Source organism: Gymnogyps californianus, chromosome 1 (assembly GCF_018139145.2).
Source record: "Gymnogyps californianus isolate 813 chromosome 1, ASM1813914v2, whole genome shotgun sequence".
NCBI lineage: Eukaryota > Metazoa > Chordata > Aves > Accipitriformes > Cathartidae > Gymnogyps > Gymnogyps californianus.
Window position 1 is genome coordinate 60,088,983 of NC_059471.1, and position 23,861 is coordinate 60,112,843.

Here is a 23,861-nt window from a genome sequence, read left to right on the forward strand (position 1 = left end):
AAAAGAGGGTTTTTTGCCTGTTCAGGTGTTGGGAAATATTAAACGGACTTTATCAGAATACTAATCATAAACATAACATTATCTCTGTACCAGATAGATAGCCTACAAGGATTCCCTGCACTGGCAACAGAAAGAAGCTGCTAGCTGGCATGGTTGATGGCCATAGAAGAGAAAGGCTGGTTTTAGGCATGACTTGCTCATTTTTTTTTATGGGTAGTTGTAGGCAGGTTGATTTCCATTTCTTTTTCTTCCCATCTTCTCCTATTTATTCTTAGGTTCTGTTGTTGATGTATGGCCCTCAGGATGTCTTCATAATAGTACTAAAGAACAATTAGTGATAATCTTGGTTCAAGACAATAACTCCCACTGTAATAATAATCACATCTAATTCCTATCTAGGTTCAGTACCTATGGGTATTTTTTTCCTTTCTGCTTTATGAATAGAACAGCAGGTTAAATCTGGAAAAGTTTCATATATCTGGCTTTTTATTAAATATACCAGAATTTTTACCCTTAATATCATTTGACTGACTTACAATAAAAATCCTCCATCAGTAGTTTAATGCCATGGGATTTGAGCCATTTTCTATATCAACAGCTGTGTTTTTGAAGAAAGATAGGCCAATGTGTAGCAACTCACCAGACTCGTGGCACCCAAAATCCAGGCTTTTTCTCTCCAGGTCTTAACTTTAAATTGAGATTTTTGGAAACACTTACATTTATTCTGAAGATGCCATGACAATCTTCCTATAGTGAAATAAACCACAGCCTGAGATTAAATAACAGCCCATGAGAGATGCCAAAATGCCAGTACAGACAGCACACTTGACGTGATGGGGAAGCAATGTAAACAGAAATGAAGGGTTATTTACAGGTCTGAGATTAGTAGTCATGGATCTTTACCCAAATGAAAAATGCATCTTAGGAAGGATTCAAAAAACCCTTCTCCTTCCAGGACTGAGAGTGTTTTTCATTTTGCAAGGCTATCTAGCCTTTCACCTCTTTCCTAAACACCATTGCTCTCTTCAGGTGATGATGACATTTCTCCAAATGGAGTAAGAAACACAGCTAACTTTCTCCATGTAACCTACATAGCGTTCCCAGTGCTTTTGACCTCTAGCAGCCTAACCTGCTTTTTAGCTACTGACCTAGGAATGCAAAGGTGTCATTTTCCATGGTTAATTCCACGTGACCTCCAGTCCTTTGCAGATAATATGGCATGAATTTGACAGCTTTTTCAGACAGTCCCCAATATTTGGACTTGCTTTACTTTTTTACATGAAAACCCAGCCTCACCCTCATTCACTAACAACTCCTTTATCACCTTTCCCTCCATCATTCTGCTTCTGAACAAGAAAGTGCCCAAGATCTCCATCTCTGATACGACAGCTCTGATTGATTGCCCCACTTGCCTTCCCTGGCAGGCAGAAATGGCACAGCATACTGTTCTTTTGAAGCAGAAAAGCAGTTCTTACCCTAGAGATGATGTGCGGATCATTGCATTTAGCCAGTTTTCCAGCAAATAGCTGCACTCCAAAGCTTGCAAAAACAAGCATTAATGTCAGCAGAAGAATAGAAACCTGTAAAGATGAAGTTAGACTTGTCAAGCTCTCCTCCTGTAGACTTGAAAAAGGGGGTCAGCTCCTTTGGTGAACTGCAGGGAGGATCGTTTTGTTGCACAAACCTGGAGATATGGCTTTCGTGATAGACATGTTACTTTAGGTTCTGATCCAGTAACCAGGTGTTGTGTTATTATTAGTATTATTATTAACATAGCATCTAAGAATTGTAGATAAGGATCAAAGCTTTCTTGCACTCGGTGTACCACCTTGCTAAATTCTGCATGCATAAGAATTGCCATTCACTTTAAAGAGAACTTTTCAAGTACTTAAATACGCGCTGCTTCTGTTTTGCTGAATCAGGCTTTACTAATTAGTCTGAGTAAGCCATTGTTAGATATTTAATTCCAGGATAGCTACAATAAAGATATGCATGAGCAAATTATGATGTAAATATCTTTAATAGAATACAGTATCTATGAAATGCTAACTAGCTTCATACTTTTTGTCCTTGCTCTATTACTATCTGCAAATATTTTGTAGCTTAGCTTTTTATAACAACCTGACCTAATACAGCATTCTGTTACGGAACAAAATGTCTGTTGTTTAGGCTGACAAATACCACATAGGGTCCCAAGACAATAGATTAGGTTCTGATCAAGCAATCACAGACTCCATTATTGTTATTATTACTGTAAGTGCATAATCATGATCATAATAATAACAACAATGACATAACAATGAGATCCAGATCTGTGATGAACAACTGTATTGTCTCTGGTTGCCTCTCAAAAAACTTAGAGACCTTCAGCTCGGAAACTCGGTTTACTTTTGTTCTTGCAGAGCTGCCATACCCTACTCCTCATCTTCCTTCCCCAACTAGAACTGTGAATAAGGGGTAGATTTTACTTCAGTATTCCTCCTAGGTAATTATGGCCAAATATATGCTGAATGAATAATATATTTTATAAAAGAATTATTACAGCAGCTTTATTCAGTATAAATGTAAATGAGTTACTTATATTCCTAATTTTTAACCTGTTTTGTGGTCGTCTGCAGTGGTAGCTACAATGAAAAGTAAACAGACAACAATGGAGAAAAGATTAGAAAACATCATAAACATTATAGCAAACCGGTATCTTATTACTCCTCCATATCTTCTTTTTAACAACAAGAACAAAATAACTGGCACATACCAAAAAGATTTCCTTAAAGCCACTAAACAGCTCTCGCACCACTTTCCTCATCTGAGGGACCAGTTTGAAAATTCGAAGAGGTCTGAGGCAGCGGAGTACCATTAAGAGCTGAGCTCCGGATTTAGCAGGGACGTTCTGAGGCATCCAGCACAGGAATATCAAACTCACCTTGAGGAGACAGGGCAGGAAAAGGCAAAGAAGGACTAGACTTACAATGTCTTACTTGACATAAACACAGCACAGAAGATCAATAAATACTTCTCTTCCTTAAAATTAAAGGGAAGATCAAGGCAAAAGAAGCCTAATTTAGAAAAAGGACTTGGATCTCCTGTGCCCTGGCTCATTGTCCTAACTAATCGGCATCAGCGTCAGCCTCTGTCTTCCCCTTTGACTCAAAATCTATTTTATTCTTTTCAGCAGATGGAACAGTTCCAAAAGAAGAAATCAAATTGGCTGATTCAGAGCAGGGACACAAACTATATTCTTGGAGCAGGCAGCATCATCTCTCTCCCCCCTTCTCATTTCAAACAGAGATTCTATCCTGAAACTGAGATATCCTCACCTGGAAAGTTTCCTCGCCAGTTTTTCCTACCACTTTGTTACAGGCATAAGTAATTTTGTCACTGTGTGGTTTATCACACTAATATTATGCATTCGAAAGTGTTTTCGAACAGCACAGTTGTGTCTTGTAGCCTGAACAATCTCTGACAGATAGTTATTGATTATAAAGTCTGTTAATTACTTCTTATTTTTTAAAGAGTATTTATAAAGCCAATGTTATTATAGGGGGACAGAGGTGAGAGTGTTACAAAGAGGTAAGCGCACAAAAAATGGAGGATCAAGCTGATATCACCAATATGATTTAAAACATAATACAATTTGTTAAAAAGAGTGGTAAAAGACAGCCGCCCCACCAAAAAAAAAAGATTTGCCAGTGCTTCTGACTTTCTTTTATATTCTTTTAAGACCACCACAGGCACATTTAGAATATCCAAGCTACACCACCTAAATTTTCCTTCAGACAAGCAGAGGGATTCAGAGGGATTTCAAGAAACTAATGCACATACTGATTATGCATACTACAGTAGGAGTTTTGTATAAGTATGCATATTTTTATTTATGCTAACAATTGAATCTTTGATACAAATTGATCGTGACAAATTTTATGCAGCACATCTGTCTGGTGGATTAATCTCCAAAAGATTTAATCTAAATCCATCAAAGCCATTTTGCTCAGTAATTTCTTCAGTTAGAAAATATTTCATACTTTATTATACTGAGCACTGTTTTTTACACATTCTGTGGTATTTATTGTCATATGTGAAGAGGAAACGGACTCCCTTCTCTTGTATTATTTGAACGGAATGCAAGAAATTTCTGGGGGACAAAGAAAACAGTAGAACAATTTTTTCCTGAGAACCACTACTGATAGGTATGGAATATAGAAAGATGCTGCTTTGCTTTCTTTCTGCTGTAGCAACACCAGCAACAAGGATGTGCCCTTCTGTCAAATGGCAGAGGCTTTTGAAACACCTTCTATAAAGCAGCAGAACTGTCGAGAGGGGAGGAAGTAATGAATAGCTAAGAAATAGATAAAATAAAGATTCTCCTGCATAAAAATGCTGAAGCAAGGTCAGAGATCTCGAGCTTACTTTGGAATGAAATCAGGTCTGATGATACTTAAAACATATCAACAAATAAACAATTAAAAGGGGCCATACAATGGCCCTACACTAAATTGCCAGGTGCTTATCACATGTCAGTGTATTTTTAGATGTCTAAACAAGTATTTGTACACATAACTGACAGGACTGCACATGAAAACATTGGTGCTTGTACACATATTACAGTACTGCATTTGCACCAGGGTGCAGAGCCAAACTTTTTAACATTACCAAACATTTGTATATCCAAAGATATCAAAATTAAGAATGCTACAGAAACCTCCCATAAATATAAACACTTACAAGATATATAAATATGTCCATAACTCCTCCAAAGTCCCTAATGACAGCTGTTGGTGTAAAAAACAAGCCATCTGCCATAATCTTCAGATTAAGCTCGATGCTCATGAATATTACAAAAACATATTCAGCAATCTGAAAGTCAAAGCAGAGAACAGTCATAATTTAGGAATAGGCAGTGGAGAAAACCAAGGTGACTGTGCTTCATTAAATGTAAAATGATTCAATGACAGTACCTGGAGTGTTGGAGCATGCATAACTCTTCTAAAGGGAGATTCGAACATCATGGAAATGCAGGAGCATATAGTAACAATGATCATGACCCAGTCCAGGTAAGTAACCAAACCCAGCAAGTCACTGCAAACAATACATAAGGATAACCATTACAGAAATACCAAGAGTGCTGTGTCACTTGTATTGTGTCTACACCACAGTTAAGTGCTTTCCTATGAGAAATAAATTAAGTTGAGGAGTGTCAAAGATTTCAATATTTCAGAAATGCGTAGTAAAACTAGGGGAGTTACATGCAAGTGAAGAAGAAAAGTCTGATAAAAAAATCCTCTTCCTATTCATCCTCCTCCCCAAACAACTCCACGGAAATAAAAGCCTTCTTGGGGAACAAAAAAAGAGATACACATGTGCATGCACACATACACACATACATGCATGTATGCACTCACAAACTTATACTGCAGGCTTATGTGACCAAGCAAAGCTACTTTTGCAGTGCTTACTAAAGCTGATGGTATTTGGTATTTTTCACAGCTCCAGTAACAGGATCTGTTTTAGAACTATAAAAAGAAGAAAAGATACAGTCATTTACATTTTATTTTAGTCAGCATTAAAATTATACCATGCATCCATCACCTTAAAGTAATTTATATCCAAAATCAAGGCTACATTTTATCTTGGCTTAATTTTAAATGTCTGTATAAGTTTCATTTAATTCTATGCAATTTTAGTCATATTATCAACACAGCTAGTACCACTTTAATTCATGGCCTACCTGTAATTCCTCTAACAATTCTCTAAACTGTTAGTTTTTTGGGTCTTGCTTTTGTAAGCAGGGACTTAATTTTGTATTTTGCTCGGGGATGGGGGGGGAGATAACCCGCTACTGAATTTTATGTTCCAAAGTGCTTCCTCAGGAGTTCTTTCTTTTTACTTCAAAACCTCTTGGACCATATCCTCAGTTGACACAAAAAAAATCCTTCCACAAGCCCTATTTCTTTTATTACTTCTTCAGTCATTTTCTGATGAATATTTCTAGATTCTCCATATCTGAAATTTCCTATGAAATTGCTGTGCTTCACCTACCATATCCAAACACCCATTAGGCAGCCAGAGAGAGTGAGAACCACTCTAAGTAATAAGCACATATCTGGGTGACACGAGTTATATTCTTGCTCCAGCAATTATTTAGCCTTTTTATACAAAGCAGAATGGCTTCAGCAGGAGAAGCTACAAGAATCCTATGGGGTGGTGCAGCCCCGCCCCGGGCCACGTCGCGATGTCAGGACCAGCCACCATTGTGTTCTTGTGCAGTGAGCTGGGACAGTCTGGTACTTTCTTGTCCTGGCTATGGTACAGTGAGTTAGGACGACGAGGCACTCCCTAACCCTACCTGAAACTCCTGTTGCCTGGAACTGCACCTGAAACTCCTGCTGCTTTGATCACGGCTCGCCTTGGAGGGTGCCAGAATTACCTGACAAGAAGGAATGATGGCCAGAATGGAAATACACTGACCAAAGTCAATCATCTCGCGATCCTATAAATAGCGATCCTAAGTGAGACCCTTGGAGCTCTCCGGGACCGCAGCAGGCTGTGACCCAGAATCTCCCCCTCAGCTGGGACGCCTCTCAGGGTAGATTTTGTGAGGATTCTTAAGGATAGTTTCGTGAGGATTTTAAGCGGTACATTTCGCGAGGATTGTAAAGAGTGGCTTTCACGAGGATTTCCAAGATCGTCTGCCGATAGATGCCGACGAAGAAGAAGGGGTCTAAGATCGTCTGCTGACAAATGCTGACGAAGGAGAATAGTGAGTAATTCACTACAATTGGATTTTGCAAGGGAAGGGTTTTAAAGGTCATTTGGTACCAATAATTTATTACAGTTGGCCAGCAGAGAAAAATCTTTATTATAGGTTAACCTCTATATCTGTGCGTGTGTGTGTTTGTATGATTTGATTTAGTAAACTTTGTAGTGCTGATAGCAAACTTTATTAAATCATTCTGCTATCTGACTGATGATTAAGTAGTGTTAGAAATCATATAACCTAATCTTGTGATTTACCGTAATAGTGTTAATAAATCTTAAATCGCTGCTACCTTAAAGTCGTACAGGATCCATAATCACTCATTCCCCGATAAACTGACACAATAATTTAATGGGAGATTTTCCTTACCCTCTGCATCCCTTCTATTAGGCATAAACCGTTGTCCAAGTCTGAGACTAAGTTTGGATCCAGCCGCACCTAGACTCCTCTCTGAGATGGAGTTTAGAAAGCAACGGGGTCCACTCTGAACCTCGTGACTCAACGGGAGGTTTTCCTTACCTTTGCATTAATTCCATTAGACATAAACCGTTGACCAAGTCTGGGACTACGATTGGATCTAGCCGCACCTAACCTCCATCAGGAGTTTAGAAAGCAAGGGGGTCCACTCTCAACCTCGTGACTCAACGGGAGGGTCTCCCTTACTCTTTTGCGTCTCTGGTCTCTGTGCAAATCATTCTAAATTGGATCTAACTTGATGTCTCTTTGCATGTTTCTTCCATATAGTAAGTAATAGAGTGAACCTTGCCATCGAACTTTAAGTCGCACTTTTACAAATTCACATTAAAAAATCACTTTTGCTAATATCTTTGACGGCGATTCTTTAAGTAATATAAACCACTCTATTTGCAACAAATTGGCATAGTCAGCAGGATGGCAAGTAGTTTCACCGCCTACTTACAAAACCATGGTATTAATCCAAATCCCAGCTTTTCAGGACAATGGGTCTGTGGTAATTGGTATGAATGGGAAGTGGTAGAGAAGCAAGTGAATGCTGCAAGGGGTTTGACCAAGGATGGAAAAGATAAAGGTATAATTTGTAAAATGCTGGAAACATGTTTAGAAGTGGCATACCGGGAAAGGAAAGAAACAAATAATAAGATGAAAGATATGGAAGATGAAATAAGGAACGTAAAGCTACTGGAATATTACTATCTTTAAGAATAGAACATCTGCAAAAACAACTTCAGGAAGCTCATTTAAAAGCACAAAAGTTAGAAGAACGTGTTGAAATGATGTTAATGCAGACTCCAAAACCTCCTGACATAGTTCAAATCAGAAAACTGATAGTAGCCCCCGAAGTTTGGGATGGTAATATTTGGGATGATTCAAATAAAAACAGCTCAGACAAAGATAACCCCCTCCCTCTGCCTCAGCCTCCCCAATACACTGCCAGACCAATTATAAAACCAGAAGAAACTACCAGGCCATGGGGTGGAGCAGGAGATCGCACTAGAAAAACCATCCCATTCAATCTGATTCAACTGGCCAATTTACAGGAACGCTATGGCCATAAGCCTGGAGAAACTGAAACAGAGTATTTGTGGTGTGTGTGCTTATCCGGAGGGGACAGAATATTATTAAATGGGGATGAATCAAATGGATATTGGGGACCAGGTGTCTTTTTAAATGCTGGCCACAACCCCCCGGAAAATTCCCATTCAATAACAAGTAGAGTGGCTTATTGGGCTGGAGGAACAGATGCGCTAGAGAGAGGAGAACCATCTATCATACCTATAAAATCTCTAGACAAATTTTCAATTGCAGTAACAAAGGCTGCTTGTATAGAGGCTATGCATGAACGTGCTCCACATGATGTTCCACTCTCAACAACCGTAGATTTTGCCATGCTAAAACCATTAATCAGGGGAGCCCCAACTGTGCTTAAACCTTACCTCATTGCAAAGCGAGACGAAATTAGAAGGGACACAGAATATAATGCCCTCTTAGCCACAGAAGCTGACGGCAATGCCGCACAAAGAGCCATAAGGCATCTTCCCACCTGGGCAGAACTGATGCACGACATCATAAATCTTGGGCAAGAAATGGGATGGGATGATGTGTCCAGTGGAACCAGAAATACAGGTCGAAATGTTAGACAGGTTAAGCAAGCACACCAGAGTGACTCTCAGGAATTGAGACCCACTGATCGACAATTGAGGGTCCGGGATGATAGGAATGAATTGTGGAAACAAGCCCTGGCAATGGGTATTCCCAGAGCTGCCATTCATAGACAACCAACTGGAGTTATTTTAAGTCTGACAGAAGCTTTTTGAAAGCAAGATGTAGCACTGTCACCTGCTACTGCTCCCCCTCAATCTGCCCCCAAGGGACCTCCCAACCCTTCTTTTCCTCTGCAACCTGATCAGAAACCAAAAAAAAGGTAAGCTCCCGACAGCTATTGGGCCTGCCTGTCCGGAAAGTTGATGTTTACCAATGGATAAGCCCTTACATTATTCTTCCTGTAGGTCCCCACCGACAGTCAATTCAATTGCTAATAGATACGGGAGCACAGATTTCAATACTAACAAAACAAGATGCTGAGAAGCTGGGCATACGACCTGGATGGCAAAGAGTTAAAGTCACCGGAGTAAACGGAGCAAGCGTTATTTGTCAGACTGCTAAAATTAATTTATGGCTCCCGGGTGAGAAGCGCATGTCATCTGCTCACTTTGCAGTTAAAGATCACAATTAAAATATTTTGGGTTTCGATGTTTTGAATGGCCGAATCTGGCACCTGCTGGATGGTACTGTGTGGTCCTTCGGTTCAAATGTCGACCTTAACCCTGACAGAAATTGGGAGGCTACAGTGTGCGTACACCGCGCAGCCCCCCACTCCCTGAGTCAAAGATTACCAATGTACCACAATACCCAATTTCTGCTGCGGCACGAAACGCAATTTCTGAGGTAATAGCAGATTTAGAGAAAAGACAAATCATCTCCAGAACACACTCCCCACATAACTCATCTGTCTGGCCAGTCCAGAAACCAGACGGGAAATGGCGTTTAACAACCGATTATTGGCGCTTGAACTCTAATACAGCCCCACTAACAGCTGCTGTACCAAACACTGAAAACTTAACAGCTACTTTGCAAGCAGCTGCACAGCCATGGATAGCAATGCTAGATGTCAAAGATATGTTCTTTATGGTCCCCTTACCAGAAAAGGATAAAGAGAAATTTGCCTTTACTTGCGAAGGTGTACAATACACCTTTAACAGACTCCCACAGGGATATAAACACTCTCCCACAATTGCTCATGCTACACTTGCTGAACTTTTACAGTCTCGCCCCCCCCCCCCCCCCCCCCCGCGATGTGAAACTATACCAATATATAGATGATATTCTGATTGGGGGAATTTCCCCTGAGACAGTGGGGGAAGTGGCGGCAGTACCAGTGCGATTAGCTCTACATGAAGCAGAAGCTGAGATCCCACCCGAGGAATGTCAAAGACCAGCTAAAGAAGTAAAATTTTTAGGCACTTGGTGGATTGCAGGTAGTGCAGCAATTCCATCAGACACCCTAAGTAAAATAGAACAATTGCAAATACCCCAATGTAGGAAAGAATTACAACAGCTCATGGGTACTTTAGGGTACTGGAGGAAGCATGTACCTGGATTTTCTATCATTGCTCGTCCACTGTATTCACTTTTATGAAAGGGAAAACCATGGAAATGGAACCCGGAACATGAAGCAGCAGTCAAAACCTTAATACAGGAATTAAAAACATATCAATCACTGGGGCCAATCCACCCTCGTGATCCTATCACAGCAGAATGGGGGTTTGCAGAACAAGGTACTTAATGCAATCTATTTCAAATTGGCCCTGAGGGACCAAAGAGACCTTCATTATTCAACTCAACTGCATTTAAAGAAACAGAACAGAGAGACTCCGAATGGGAAAAGGGACTTTCGTCTTTAGGCTGAGCAGTTAAACAAGTTGAGAAAATACACCAGGGACAATCTGTTCAGATGAGAGGGCCATTTAATTTGCTAGAAACAGTCCTAAAAGGAACTGCTCCCCTGGAAGACATTGCACAAAAAGCCACCACCAGGAAATGGTATGCCTATCCGGTAGGAGTAGCAGATGAAATGCAATTGACTGAAGGACATACAAAAATTTCCAAATGACAGATGCTTATAAACACCAACCCACTAGCACTAAAACAGCCATTTAAACCTTCACCAATTCTAGATGCACCTCCCCTCACTGAGAAAACACCAACTGAGGGCATTTGGTTTACTGATGCCTTAGTAATAAGAATAAATGGTAAATGGCAATACAAGGCCACTGCATTAGAAATCAACACCGGCAAACAAGTAATAGAAGAAGGTGAAGGTAGTGCACAAGTAAGAGAATTAAGGGCAGTTGTTCTACCAGCACAAAATGGAGCAAAAGTCATCTATGCCGATTCCTATGTTGTACGGGCAGCTGCCACAGAATGGCTTTGTTAATGGGAAGCCCTAAATTGGGAAGTAAATAGATCCCCAGTCTGAGGAACCAAGGATTGGCAACTATTACTAAACATAGCCAGAAAAACACCATTCAAGATGGGATGGGTGAAAGCTCATGCCAAAGACAATAAACCAGCTACAAACTGGAACCAACAAGTAGATGAATTAGCCAGAATTAGGGAAATAAAATCAAGAGATACATCAGATTCTGAATGGTACTGACTAGGGGAATGGTTACATCAAAAATTAGGACACACAGGCTGAGAAGCACTTTACTTTGCAGCCCAAAGCCGAGGTTGGCCTCTAAACAGGAAAACATGTGAAACCATCCTTACAGAATGGCCCCAATGTAAATTGAAATTGCAAACAGATCACACTGCTAAAGCACCACCTCTACACATCAGTGAAGGGAAAACTTTATGGTCTACACGGCAAATTGATTATATCGGGCCATTCAGACCCTCTGCGGGATATCAATATATCCTCACAGGAGTGGAAGTAGTCTCTGGCTTGCTCACGGTGACTAAGTGCCAGAGGGCAGATGGGCAAAATACCGTTTGAGAGCTATCTTTTGGTTCTCAAGTCTACCTACTCCTGATATCATCCAAAGTGATAACGGCTCACATTTCTCATGTAAAGAGGTGCAAGAGTGGGCAAAGCAGGAAGAAATTCAATGGGTATTTCACACCTCCTATTATCCTCAATCAAATGGGATAGTAGAAAGAGCTAATGGCCTACTGAAAAAGAGCCTTAAGCCACATGAGGCCCAGTGGGACACTTTCCACTTTGGGACTTTCCAAAGTACTTCATCAGTTAAATAATCAGTATGGGCCTACTGGAAGCCCTATAAGCCTAGCATTCTTTGCAAAAATTGAGTTTAGTACTCCACTTTCTGGGAAAAGGGAACATCAAACAACATTACAGCCAGGACAACCTGTAATGGTCAATCTACCATCCATTGGTACTGTGCCAATGACCCTAAACCTCGTGGAACACTTGCCTGGGAGGCTACTGATAACATTGGTGCAAAACATAGAATTAGTGCACGGTGGATTTTTCCTTCTTTCTAATGGGGTAACCTGTCCGGAAAACCCCACTGAGACCAGTCTATTTTACCTTCTTGTCTTGCAGCTTCCTTCAAAATGAAAATAAGAAACATCGTCCTACTGCCATTGAAGATTTTGATAATACTTGCTTCCCCACAAATGCCCACCTGTCTCAACTTGATCATCAATCAAGGAATCAGCCACAATTGTATCAATACAGATAAACCACCTGTTTTACTATTGACAGACAATAGCATAAACATGACCTGTAAAACACAACCACCTGTTACTGAAGGATGTGTATTTAGTATGATTATTTGCAATAGCTCTCACACACCATATAGAAAATGCTGCAACATGAATCACTGTTCAATACATGACATAGCGAAGGAACATTTTGATGTTAAAATATCATGTATATGGAACACTCTAGAGGGACGCAACATAATGTTAGGAACAACATCTCTTAAAATCACTAGACCTACCACAACTACATCGGTGCCCACTTTGAATATTCCCCCAGTTTTACTAAGGAGTCTTACTGAGGAAACCCTAGAATGGTCATGGTCTTAAGCTCATATTGAGTATACCGGAACCATGGGAACACTCTCTCGAAAGGGAAATCTAAATCTTTCCACTGTGGTCACGCACGGAAATAAAGTATACCTAGAAAATGAGTGGAGCTGGTACGAAGATGAAACTTATGGCAAAGTTTCCCTACTTTGGGGAACAGTAGGGGAAGAAATCAAAATAGGGTGCTGGGTGATCAATGGATCCGCTCATGAAAAGGCATATGAGATTTCTGTATACAACCTTACATCAAACCCAACAGCAGACTGGAATACAACACTTTGTGCCACTGAGAGAAAATGGAGCTGTTGGCACAATTTTACCTTAGTACAACCTGTTACTGTAGTTTGCTTATGGGCTCGTGATAAGGTGGGATTATCATTTAGATTTAAAATAGACATTATTAAGCCTAGCACACCACCACCTACCACTCCCCACTTAACATCTACAGCGATTATAAAGGACAAGGAAACTCTATCCCCATGTATTTAAAAAATTGGACCCTATGCTATCAAATATACTGGCCAGCAACAAGTGTTGTTTAATCCATCATGGTCCCTCAAACGAGTGGAACTATCATGCAGGTTAATATCTCTGCAATCAAACCTACCTGCTCACCATTCCTGAATACATCCTATACAGGATGGTTAGCATGGTTGCATGGGCAAACCCTCACCTCTCCAAAATGATCAAGGAGACATGTGACTGGTACCCTAGCAACAGGATTAGGGGTATTAAATAGCATGGACGCTGAAGTTTTAGCAAACAAAATAAGCTCTGCAACAAGTAATTTATACAAATTAGAACATCCATTACAATCTTCCCTATCAGCATTGGGAACTAATCAATGGTTCTTATCTGATATATTACCCCAATGGGAAAGAATCAATGCAAAAGACCACCAACTAAAGGTGGACGCACTAGGTGCAACACAAATTAATACCTCTCTTTCTCTTAGCTGTATTCAGTACCAACTATGGGTACAATCCACTGTGGCAGCAATCGTAACAGAAGGTGAAGGGGGCACCTTACCCACTGAAATTCGAAAGGTAATCTGCGATAATGCAACTAAATTTGAAAGGGAATTCCAGTCTTGGTGGTGTCTAGTTAATTTCACTTATAACCCCACTGACAATAAAGCCACGGCTTTTGTTTTGACAATACGCAATGCTTCGGTATACACCATATACCCAATCATTGCACTGGGATTAAATCAGCATGGAAGTGTACTCTATCTGTCAGAACATAGAGTATGGGCCCAACAAAATGGAAACAAATGGCAAACTGTCGATGTTGATGCATGGGTTGTATGGGAACAATAGGGATTTATTTGTGAAAGTAATACCATCAAGGTCCAAGACATTTGTCCTCACACTGAACAAAATGTTTGCCATTTTGAAATACATCCTGATGAAACCCCTGAGACTGTACTTGTATATGTTGGAAATGGACATATTTGTATGAGAACCCTTTGTGATTCTATATTTATAAACAACACCACTGTAAAGACAAATAATCACTCAAATATCTGTAGTTGTAATTTTACCAAAATCATGGGATGCGACTTCAACTATTCAGCTCCTGTCACAACCTCCCAATTGCTACAATCAAACTACACATCGTATGAAGATTTACTACCTACCCCCATTGGAATGAATCTTACATTGGTAAAAAAACTGTTACGACATGATGACCTGAATCAATTGCTAAAATGAATTGGAAACAACAGACAACCCCCCCTGATTATCGTCCATCATGATGCAGAGGAAATACACCATATCCTAGAAAGAGTGAAGAAATGTGAGGAACATCACTGGTGGGTAACCCTTTTTGGATGGTCTCCAACAGCAACTAGGACACTAAATCTGATGCTACACCCCATCGTAGTTCTACTGGCTCTTGTCATACTATGTCTGTTATTGAACATTGTTCTATATATCAAAGTTTGGAGGATAACAAAACAAGTTATGCTATTACAAGAACCTCCCCGTGTATATAATGTTGTTTGATCCCATTTGAGGAAATAACACATAAGCCTCTTTAATAGTTATAGAGGTTAACCTAAGACAAATTTTCACTCAAATTATAACTAAAATGTGGCGTTGTCTATTTATAGGCACAGAGGCAAGAGGTGACCACACCACCACTCTGTAGAGGAGATAGATTGACTTCAGCCACAGGGTGGAATGTGGTGGTGCAGCCCCGCCCCGGGCCACGTCGCGACGTCAGGACCAGCCACCATTGTGTTCTTGTGCAGTGAGCTGGGACAGTCTGGTACTTTCTTGTCCTGGCTATGGTACAGTGAGTTAGGACGACGAGGCACTCCCTAACCCTACCTGAAACTCCTGTTGCCTGGAACCGCACCTGAAACTCCTGCTGCTTTGATCACGGCTCGCCTTGGAGGGTGCCAGAATTACCTGACAAGAAAGAATGATGGCCAGAATGGAAATACACTGACCAAAGTCAATCATCTCGCGATCCTATAAATAGTGATCCTAAGTGAGACCCTTGGAGCTCTCCGGGACCGCAGCAGGCTGTGACCCAGAATCTCCCCCTCAGCTGGGATGCCTCTTAGGGTAGATTTTGTGAGGATTCTTAAGGATAGTTTCATGAGGATTTTAAGCGGTACATTTCGCGAGGATTGTAAAGAGTGGCTTTCACGAGGATTTCCAAGATCATCTGCCGATAGATGCCGACGAAGAAGAAGGGGTCTAAGATCGTCTGCTGACAAATGCTGACGAAGGAGAATAGTGAGTAATTCACTACAATTGGATTTTGCAAGGGAAGGGTTTTAAAGGTCATTTGATACCAATAATTTATTACAGTTGGCCAGCAGAGAAAAATCTTTATTATAGGTTAACCTCTATATCTGTGTGTGTGTGTGTGTTTGTGTGTGTTTGCATGATTTGATTTAGTAAACTTTGTAGTGCTGATAGCAAACTTTATTAAATCATTCTGCTATCTGACTGATGATTAAGTAGTGTTAGAAATCATATAACCTAATCTTGTGATTTACCGTAATAGTGTTAATAAATCTTAAATCGCTGCTACCTTAAAGTCGTATAGGATCCATAATCACTCATTCCCCGATAAACTGACACAATAATTTAATGGGAGATTTTCCTTACCCTCTGCATCCCTTCTATTAGGCATAAACCGTTGTCCAAGTCTGAGACTAAGTTTGGATCCAGCCGCACCTAGACTCCTCTCTGAGATGGAGTTTAGAAAGCAACGGGGTCCACTCTGAACCTCGTGACTCAACGGGAGGTTTTCCTTACCTTTGCATTAATTCCATTAGACATAAACCGTTGACCAAGTCTGGGACTACGATTGGATCTAGCCGCACCTAACCTCCATCAGGAGTTTAGAAAGCAAGGGGGTCCACTCTCAACCTCGTGACTCAACGGGAGGGTCTCCCTTACTCTTTTGCGTCTCTGGTCTCTGTGCAAATCATTCTAAATTGGATCTAACTCGATGTCTCTTTGCATGTTTCTTCCATATAGTAAGTAATAGAGTGAACCTTGCCATCAAACTTTAAGTCGCACTTTTACAAATTCACATTAAAACATCACTTTTGCTAATATCTTTGACGGTGATTCTTTAAGTGATCTAAACCACTCCATTCGTGACAAATTGGTGTAGTCAGCAGGATCCTAAATCAGGATTCGCAACATCCTATCCAAGAAGCTTCCCCCGCCCCAGTGGTTAGGGGCACTTTTTACTTATCTTTCAAATCCTTGTATCAGATCATGCCGAGACAGGATCTGCACTGAGGTATCCTACATTCCACGTGAGGGCTCTAGCTATTGGGATGTGAAATTGCCATCACTTCCTCGCTGAGCTTAAGGTGAAAAATGGACTGACCTGACTTGAGGCATTACCACCAGAAGAGATTTCATGGTTCTGAATTACAAGAATGCAAGATGCACATAAGGAGAACAAGAGGTATCTTCCACAGGCCAGGTTCACCCACTTACACCAGTCAGTATAGAGAATATACTGGTTTTGGTGCCTTCCCACTGAACCCACTGACTTTTGTGTCTTCTTAAGCTCATACCTTCTCCCCACATTGTACATAGTGGCATTCCTCAGCCTGTTTTATTAGAAGAAAATATGTATCCTACCAGTTTGAAAAAGATATCCAGAATATCTTACTTGGCAAGCTGGGTGGGACAATGAATAAAGTAGGTAGGATTTAAATGAATGAAAAAATGACTGTTTAACAAAATCAGTTTACTCTTATAATTGCAAACATTTTAATTAAACTGTTGATAATATAAATATCCTGTTACCCTTGGGCACTCCACAATGGTAAGAGGCACTGACATGTATTTGACAAGTGGATTTGTGTGTTTTGTTTTGCTGTTTTAATTTGCAGCTGCTTCATGCACCAGCGAACCACAATCAAGTTAGCAGTTGCATAGAAAAGTAGGCACCTAACTCAAGGACATGCTTCGACATAGGTGACAGAACACTTAAATATGAGTACTGTAAAACTGAGTATCTAACCTTCCTGTTGTTCTACCTAGAAGTAATTTTAGAGGGGCACAGAGAAAATCAATAGTAAAGCAGGTGCTGAAACTAGGTCTTCCAAGTGCCAAGCTCATAGCCTTGAACTATCTTCTGTCTTACGCTGTCTGTTTGCAAGGTGACATGCATTAACCCTCTAAAATTAGGGTGCCAGCCATAGACAGAGGTTTAAAAGAAGAGCAATAAGGTGATTTTATATCAAGCTGCTTGTACATAGATCTGTATCTGCCACACTTACATACACCTACAGCTTAGTTACTGAGTCTTCCTGGTTTTCACCTGGTCTCAGCTTTTCTCCTTTTATCACCCACAGCTGAACACCTCCCCATCCCATTCTGGGTCTCTAATTATGGGCTAAGGAACCTTCGGGTGAGCATAGGTGGGATTCATTTCTCTTTACCTTTTTCTATTCTTTGAGTAAGTGTTGGTGTATAAAGACTTCCCGCCTTATGATGAGGAATAGGAAGGCAATAGCAAGCTGATTCCCCAAGGTCTAAAAATGGGGGTACAAAACATTACCCTTTCCTCTCAGTTGATGCCTGCAGTTTCCCCACAGTCTTGTCACATCTCAGCACCGCAGACTGCTCAAACATGTCTGCCCTTACACAGCATTTTATTGCTTCCTTTCTTCCAACAGCAAGACTATGCCATAGGCAACTGACTGCCAGCTTGTGTGGTGACCACATTATACACAGTTTTCCTTTCAAAATAGAAGTTAGACCTAGATTTCTGAGGACATGAAAGTAAACACTTGTTGGAACCAACTGTTGATATGGACTAAACTTACGCATTAAAGCGAGCTCGTACCACCACTCGGCAGAAATTCCTGAATCTGTGCTCACGACCAACTATGAAAAGTGGTTTATCAAAATACGGATGATTCTCTCGCAGCTCCTCTTCCTGGACTTTCCTTTTGAAAGATAGAACGTAAATTATTAAGTGATATGCATTATACCTGGCAAAAATGTCCTTTACACTTCGTTCTTTTTTCATCATGACTCTCAATACTTTTTATTTCATACAGAGAATACTTAATACAGAAAAGTGTGCACTCAGACTTTTGATTTTTAAATACCTTTTCATTTCAGCTTGTTCTTTTTTTTCTTGGATCATCTTTATCTCACTGTCTTCTCTCTGTGCATTTCTGTATCTCACTGTGTTGGAGTGCTAGAAGCAAAATGATTCCTTTTAAATGAAGTCTGTGGGTTGTTTTTTAATGTTTCAGATGAAAGCAAGATATGGTATTTTACATAGAAAGATTCAAATGAAAAATCTTTATTTCCAAATGCACTGCACATCAACTCAGTCAAGCATATCATACAGAATTTTCTATCTACAGCACAAGGCTGCTTATTTTCATCAAGGTTAATTTCAGTTTTAATTTCATGCGTGAAGTCCCATCCAATGCAACTTTTAACTTTAAAAGCAAAGGTCCTGTAAGCTCAGCCAATCTCTCTGAACTGGAATGAATACCATCAAAGTTACGAAGGGCAAAGACTGGGAAAGAAAAGGCTTTACACACCCTTTCAGCTTCTCAAGCCTGCTGCATGTGCTGCCAGGCAGCGAGTTGTGCAGAACATACAGGTAGTGACTGCTGAGCGCAGGGAGGGGGGAGAGGGAGGGAGGATGTTGTCTGAGCTCATCCAGTGGAGGGTACAATCAGTATTACTATTCAGAGTTAAGTGAGTCTTTGGAGCACTCCTGGAAGGGTAATGCTGGGTGTTACCCTTACTATTGGACACAAGCAAAGCCACATCTGCTTTAAAAGATTAGTTACCTACAGTTTCTTTCTACCACCATGCAGGGTAATTCATTAATTACTTCTTATGCAGTTGTTTTTAAGTATGAAGCACATCTAGAAAATGACTGTCATAGTTTGGAAACGGAGGGACTAATATTGCCCTTTGAATTTTCATAGTCACAGAGATCCACAAAATATCATTATGAATTTGCAGAAGCGAAAATACACGTAACTGCATGAAACTATACCACAGTGAAATCTGTGACTACTGTTCTCCCTTTTAGTCTTTGTCCTTTTGTCTGACAGTTCTGGTGTTTGAAAAATATTGTTAAACTTCCATCGGAAATTTTGAAGGGCTGTTTTGCCAGCCTGAGTGATTTGTGTAATTCCAGAGTAAGGCTTTTTAAGGTGTCCTGCGTAGCAATTGTTGTGTTGCTAATGTAGTGTCTACAGCTTCACTGAATCTATCTCTGCAAGTGCTTCAAAACCAGTAAGTCTACCAGTGAAATAACCATGTCAATTACTTTGAGGATAATTCTAATGCAGTTACAGTATTTGTTTTATGATTTCCTTTCAAGATTTCAAAACACAAATAGTAAACAAGATCATAAATAGACATTAGTCTTACACAAGCATTTATTATATAGTACATATTCTTATTTCTTATACTCTCAAATTGAAACCATCATTTCTATGAGGACTTACATCTTGAGTCAATGTTTCAAGAGATTTTCCTCTGCTGATTCGCTGGCTGTTGGAACCATGTCTCAGTGACCTGAAACAATCATAATCAATTTAACGATACATCTCAAGATGAAATTTTGACCTTCATAGGGTGGCCATTATAAAGCACTGCTCTCCAGCCACCCAATATCTCAAATTGTTACCATTTTTCTCTCGCTAACATCAGAAGCTTATATGTTCTTCAATTGTTTTCAATCTGGTCTAACATAAGCCAATTTCTTTCCTTCTGATCTTTAAATTGATAGCTTTGTAGTCGGTGAAGGAAATGACATTTGAAATAAAAAGGCATTTTTTCCATTTATACAGTACAATGAATTTCATTATGGTTACAATGAAGAATGTAGAATTCAGTTCTCTGTACAAGTAAGTAATTTCAGGTTTTCACACATTAGATGTTGCTCAAATTTAATTCTTTTCGTCACCTTTATTTTAAGAATATTTTTACCATCCTTTCTGTCCATGTTTACCTGCGTTCTTGTCGTATATGATGCTGGACACTAAGTATTGACCTTTCCTTTGCAGGCTGCCCCTCAAAGGATCCGCTCAGCATGCGTTGCCTAGTGCAGGCCCTACGAAGAAATATAATGATGACACAGAGTTTTCAGTATAAATGATAATTTCTGAGGTAGCATGTTCAGACAAGTCAGCGTGGCTTTCTGGGAAGCAAGCGCACAGCTTAACAGACAATAACAATAAAACAGCAATGGACTTCCCGTGAAAAAATATTTCCAAGGCAATGGTCCCCACTCTGCAACATAACCGGTCATCTGATGAACCTTCTCCATGCATTAGCAAGGGCCACCTTTGAGGTTTTTTCAGTTTGCTGTAGAATTTATGGTCCCTCAAGACTTTACTAAGCGTGAAAAGGGTCAAGCAATGCACTAATCATCAGTAAAACCAGCTTCCCAGCAATAAAGAAGGGAATAGTACAAGTACCGCTGTCATTTTAGGGCAGCTCCCTTTCAGGGCTGTACATGGCAAAATATTTATGTACACACTCAAGACTTACAGCATATCTTTGAGTGTTCTTCTACATAACCGGGACCATATATAGTTTGAAATGAAAAGCTGCACATTGCTGATATCCTGTAATATGAAAAGTCTGCTCTCTGGGAATGCATTGAACTTGCAGCATTTTGTTGTGTGGGTTTTTTCACCTGTTTGCTCATTTGTTTCATTTTGCTTTTGCTGAATTTTGGCAAACAGATTTTACATTTTACGCATTTTGGCAGAAATGAGTATTTGTTGGTTAGGAAGTGTGCCACAGCTAAACAGAGCATGCATATCTTTATTTTGAAGGCTACAACGAAATGGACTTGCTTAAGAAAAAGAGACGTTTCCACTAAAGGAGCTCACACAAATCCTCTGATGGCTGAGAAATGGAATTTCAACACTGGAAAAATATTTTAACTTTCCAGGAATGCTGCAATTTTAAGTTTACACAGTGCATGCCTTATTGCTCATTTTGTGTTATGCAATCATTCAGAGAAACACAAGACCTGGCTGGTAATATTTCATACTTTTTAATGAACTGAATCTCCATTTTTTTTTGAAAACATGAAAAAAACTACATGCTATTGGAGTAACCACTCTATTCACCAGACTACTGTAAAGCTTAGACAAATGCTATCCTTGACAGCATGGGATGATCATGCTTGATGGCAAAAGGTGTCCCAGGCATGTTCTTTCCCCACTGTGACTTCGTTTTTCACTCTTTCCGCTATTTCTCCTTCTTTTGGATTTAAACACATAAATGATACAAGTAGGGATCCAAAGATCTGGAACAAAAATGAGAAGCTTAGAATGCTTGTCTGTGTCATCACTGCCAATCATACTAGCATGCTAGAAAAATACATTCTGCTACACTTGTTATAGACAGCATTAGGTTACACTACACTGAACTGAAGCATCATGCCGTTTAACAAAATTACTGTATGTCTTATAAAACACAGCTCATCTTAGCCAAATCATGAACGTTTTAATACCAATGGATTTTAAGCATTATATTATGGAGGATGATACTACAGAACACTGTCAGAAGACAACAGAGATATCATTTGAACACCTGTGCAATTTTCTTGTAAAAAAAAAAAAAACAAACAGATAGAAATTATTTCCTAAAAATAGATCCTACCTAACTCCATTAAAATGACAATCCAGTTTTTCCCAGCAGAGACAATGGAAAGTTCTGGGGTCTGACTTCTGTATAGAGGCCTCTTGCTGTGACAAAGAGGGTAATTTATCTTTTTTTTCCTGTAAATATAAATTATTGTGCTCTGCTTTTAACAGCCAGAAATTATTTTCTTGACATCAAAAAGTGACTTGCACATAAACTCTTCATGTCCTTGTACACAGGTTACTTGAATACCAAGTTACACAAACTCTTAGTGTTCATAATAAAAGAGAACATTAAATGCTCAAACAGTAAATTCTTTACCTGACTAATGAACAAGATGGCTTATTTGATTATTAATGGTATTATAAAATACCCTTAGCCATATACTATACAGAATGGGCATGCATAAAGGGTAACACCTGTACAAAGACTGTTAGGATTGTCTATGATCTCTGCCTAAGTTAGATTCCTAAATCCATATTTAGAATTTATATCCATTGCCTCATTTTCAGTAACTCTGGAAGCCCTGCAGCTCCTACTGAAGTCAACAGAGAAATAATCAAATGCCAGTTGTATAGCACAGAGGTCAGAAATTTTTATCAAGTAACTGCAAAGAAACTTTCTATATTTTCAGAGAAAAAGATGCTGTGCTGAAAAGGCCGTGACTACTTTTGACAGCCTCTCTCCCGGCGTTCTCCACTTGATGGGAATTAGTGCCTTAATCTTCCTTGTATTAACTCTTAGTAAAAGCCATGTTTTGTTATCCTTTCGACTCAGCATCTGGATATTTTTCAGCTGTTTAGACACCTAGAGTTGCACATCTTTGGGGACTTCTGAAAAAGAAGGCAGGTGCCATGAAGTTTTCAGAAATGCATAGTTGTCAATTTCAAAGTCTACAATAGGATTTGTTTTGTTATTGTAGACACCTACACTTATGTGCTTACGCCCAGTGCCTACATGTGAGCCATGTGTCCAGGCTTCCCTCATAATCAGTGGAGATGTAGGACTCATTGAAATTGGTTGTACAGAGGTGGCCAGTGCCACCTGCCATGCCTTGGAGTATTCTGCCTTGCTTCCAGCTGCTGCTCCAGCAGGGTATGGGTCCCCTACAAATTTCTGTATTACCTGCCATCCTCAAGAGGATGTTTTGGACATCCTCTGGCATCTCATACGTTACTAGATGTCCATATGTGGACACCTTCTTTGAATGCTTGGTCAATTTAATTACTGATGTTTGGAAGCTATTCAAGTAATCATAAAGTGGGCATCTAAAGACAAAGTAGTCAGCTAAAGATCTCACTGGGCTCCACTGGCTGTATTAACTAGATCTCTGTCAACTAGATGACAAAGGTCATCACTTAGCTCACAGGCAGATCTAGTAGTCTGGAGGTGAATCCCACACCTGGGACAAGCACTGTGCCACAGTGTTAAAAATTTAGTCCTTATGTGGTTTGCAAATTGGAGTTAAAAAAAAATGTTTTCTTGACTTGATACATCTTCACATAACTGTAGCTGGTCAGAATCTTTTGACCTTTCTTCGAACAACACGGGCAAAATTACCTTTTTATGCTAAAATTGTCCTTTCCATCTTCCTATACCACCTCTATGAAATATTAGATAGGATCATGTTTACTGCTGGAGGAATGAGGAAGTTATGAAACAAAGGAGAAGAGACAAGAAATACATCAAGCTTCTGGACTTTGTACTCACCTTGCAGAACTCTCAACACAGTCCAGCAGCTGCAAACTACATGCTCCAAATTTGCCTTGAAAAGCACAAATGTAATAAAATAACCTGAAAAAGAAAATGTGATGTGGTAGATTATCAGAAAGCCAGGCTACAGGTGAAGACCATACAGAACAATACGATATTGGGATACCACATAG

General features: G+C 39.9%; 1 protein-coding gene across 1 annotated transcript in view; it reads right to left on the bottom strand.

Annotated features, from left to right (window-relative positions):
- The window catches only part of NALCN (sodium leak channel, non-selective), a 260,771-nt gene that overhangs the window by 27,101 nt on the left and 209,809 nt on the right, over positions 1–23,861 (bottom strand). Inside the window, exons 19-28 of the mRNA XM_050903338.1 lie at positions 20,327–20,428; positions 19,821–19,890; positions 18,450–18,541; positions 18,162–18,284; positions 5,454–5,510; positions 4,956–5,076; positions 4,723–4,854; positions 2,756–2,923; positions 1,476–1,580; positions 641–747 (exon numbers count right to left, since the gene is read on the bottom strand). Coding sequence (XP_050759295.1) covers positions 641–747; positions 1,476–1,580; positions 2,756–2,923; positions 4,723–4,854; positions 4,956–5,076; positions 5,454–5,510; positions 18,162–18,284; positions 18,450–18,541; positions 19,821–19,890; positions 20,327–20,428 — 1,077 coding nt within the window. The remainder of the gene's footprint in view (positions 1–640; positions 748–1,475; positions 1,581–2,755; positions 2,924–4,722; positions 4,855–4,955; positions 5,077–5,453; positions 5,511–18,161; positions 18,285–18,449; positions 18,542–19,820; positions 19,891–20,326; positions 20,429–23,861) is intronic.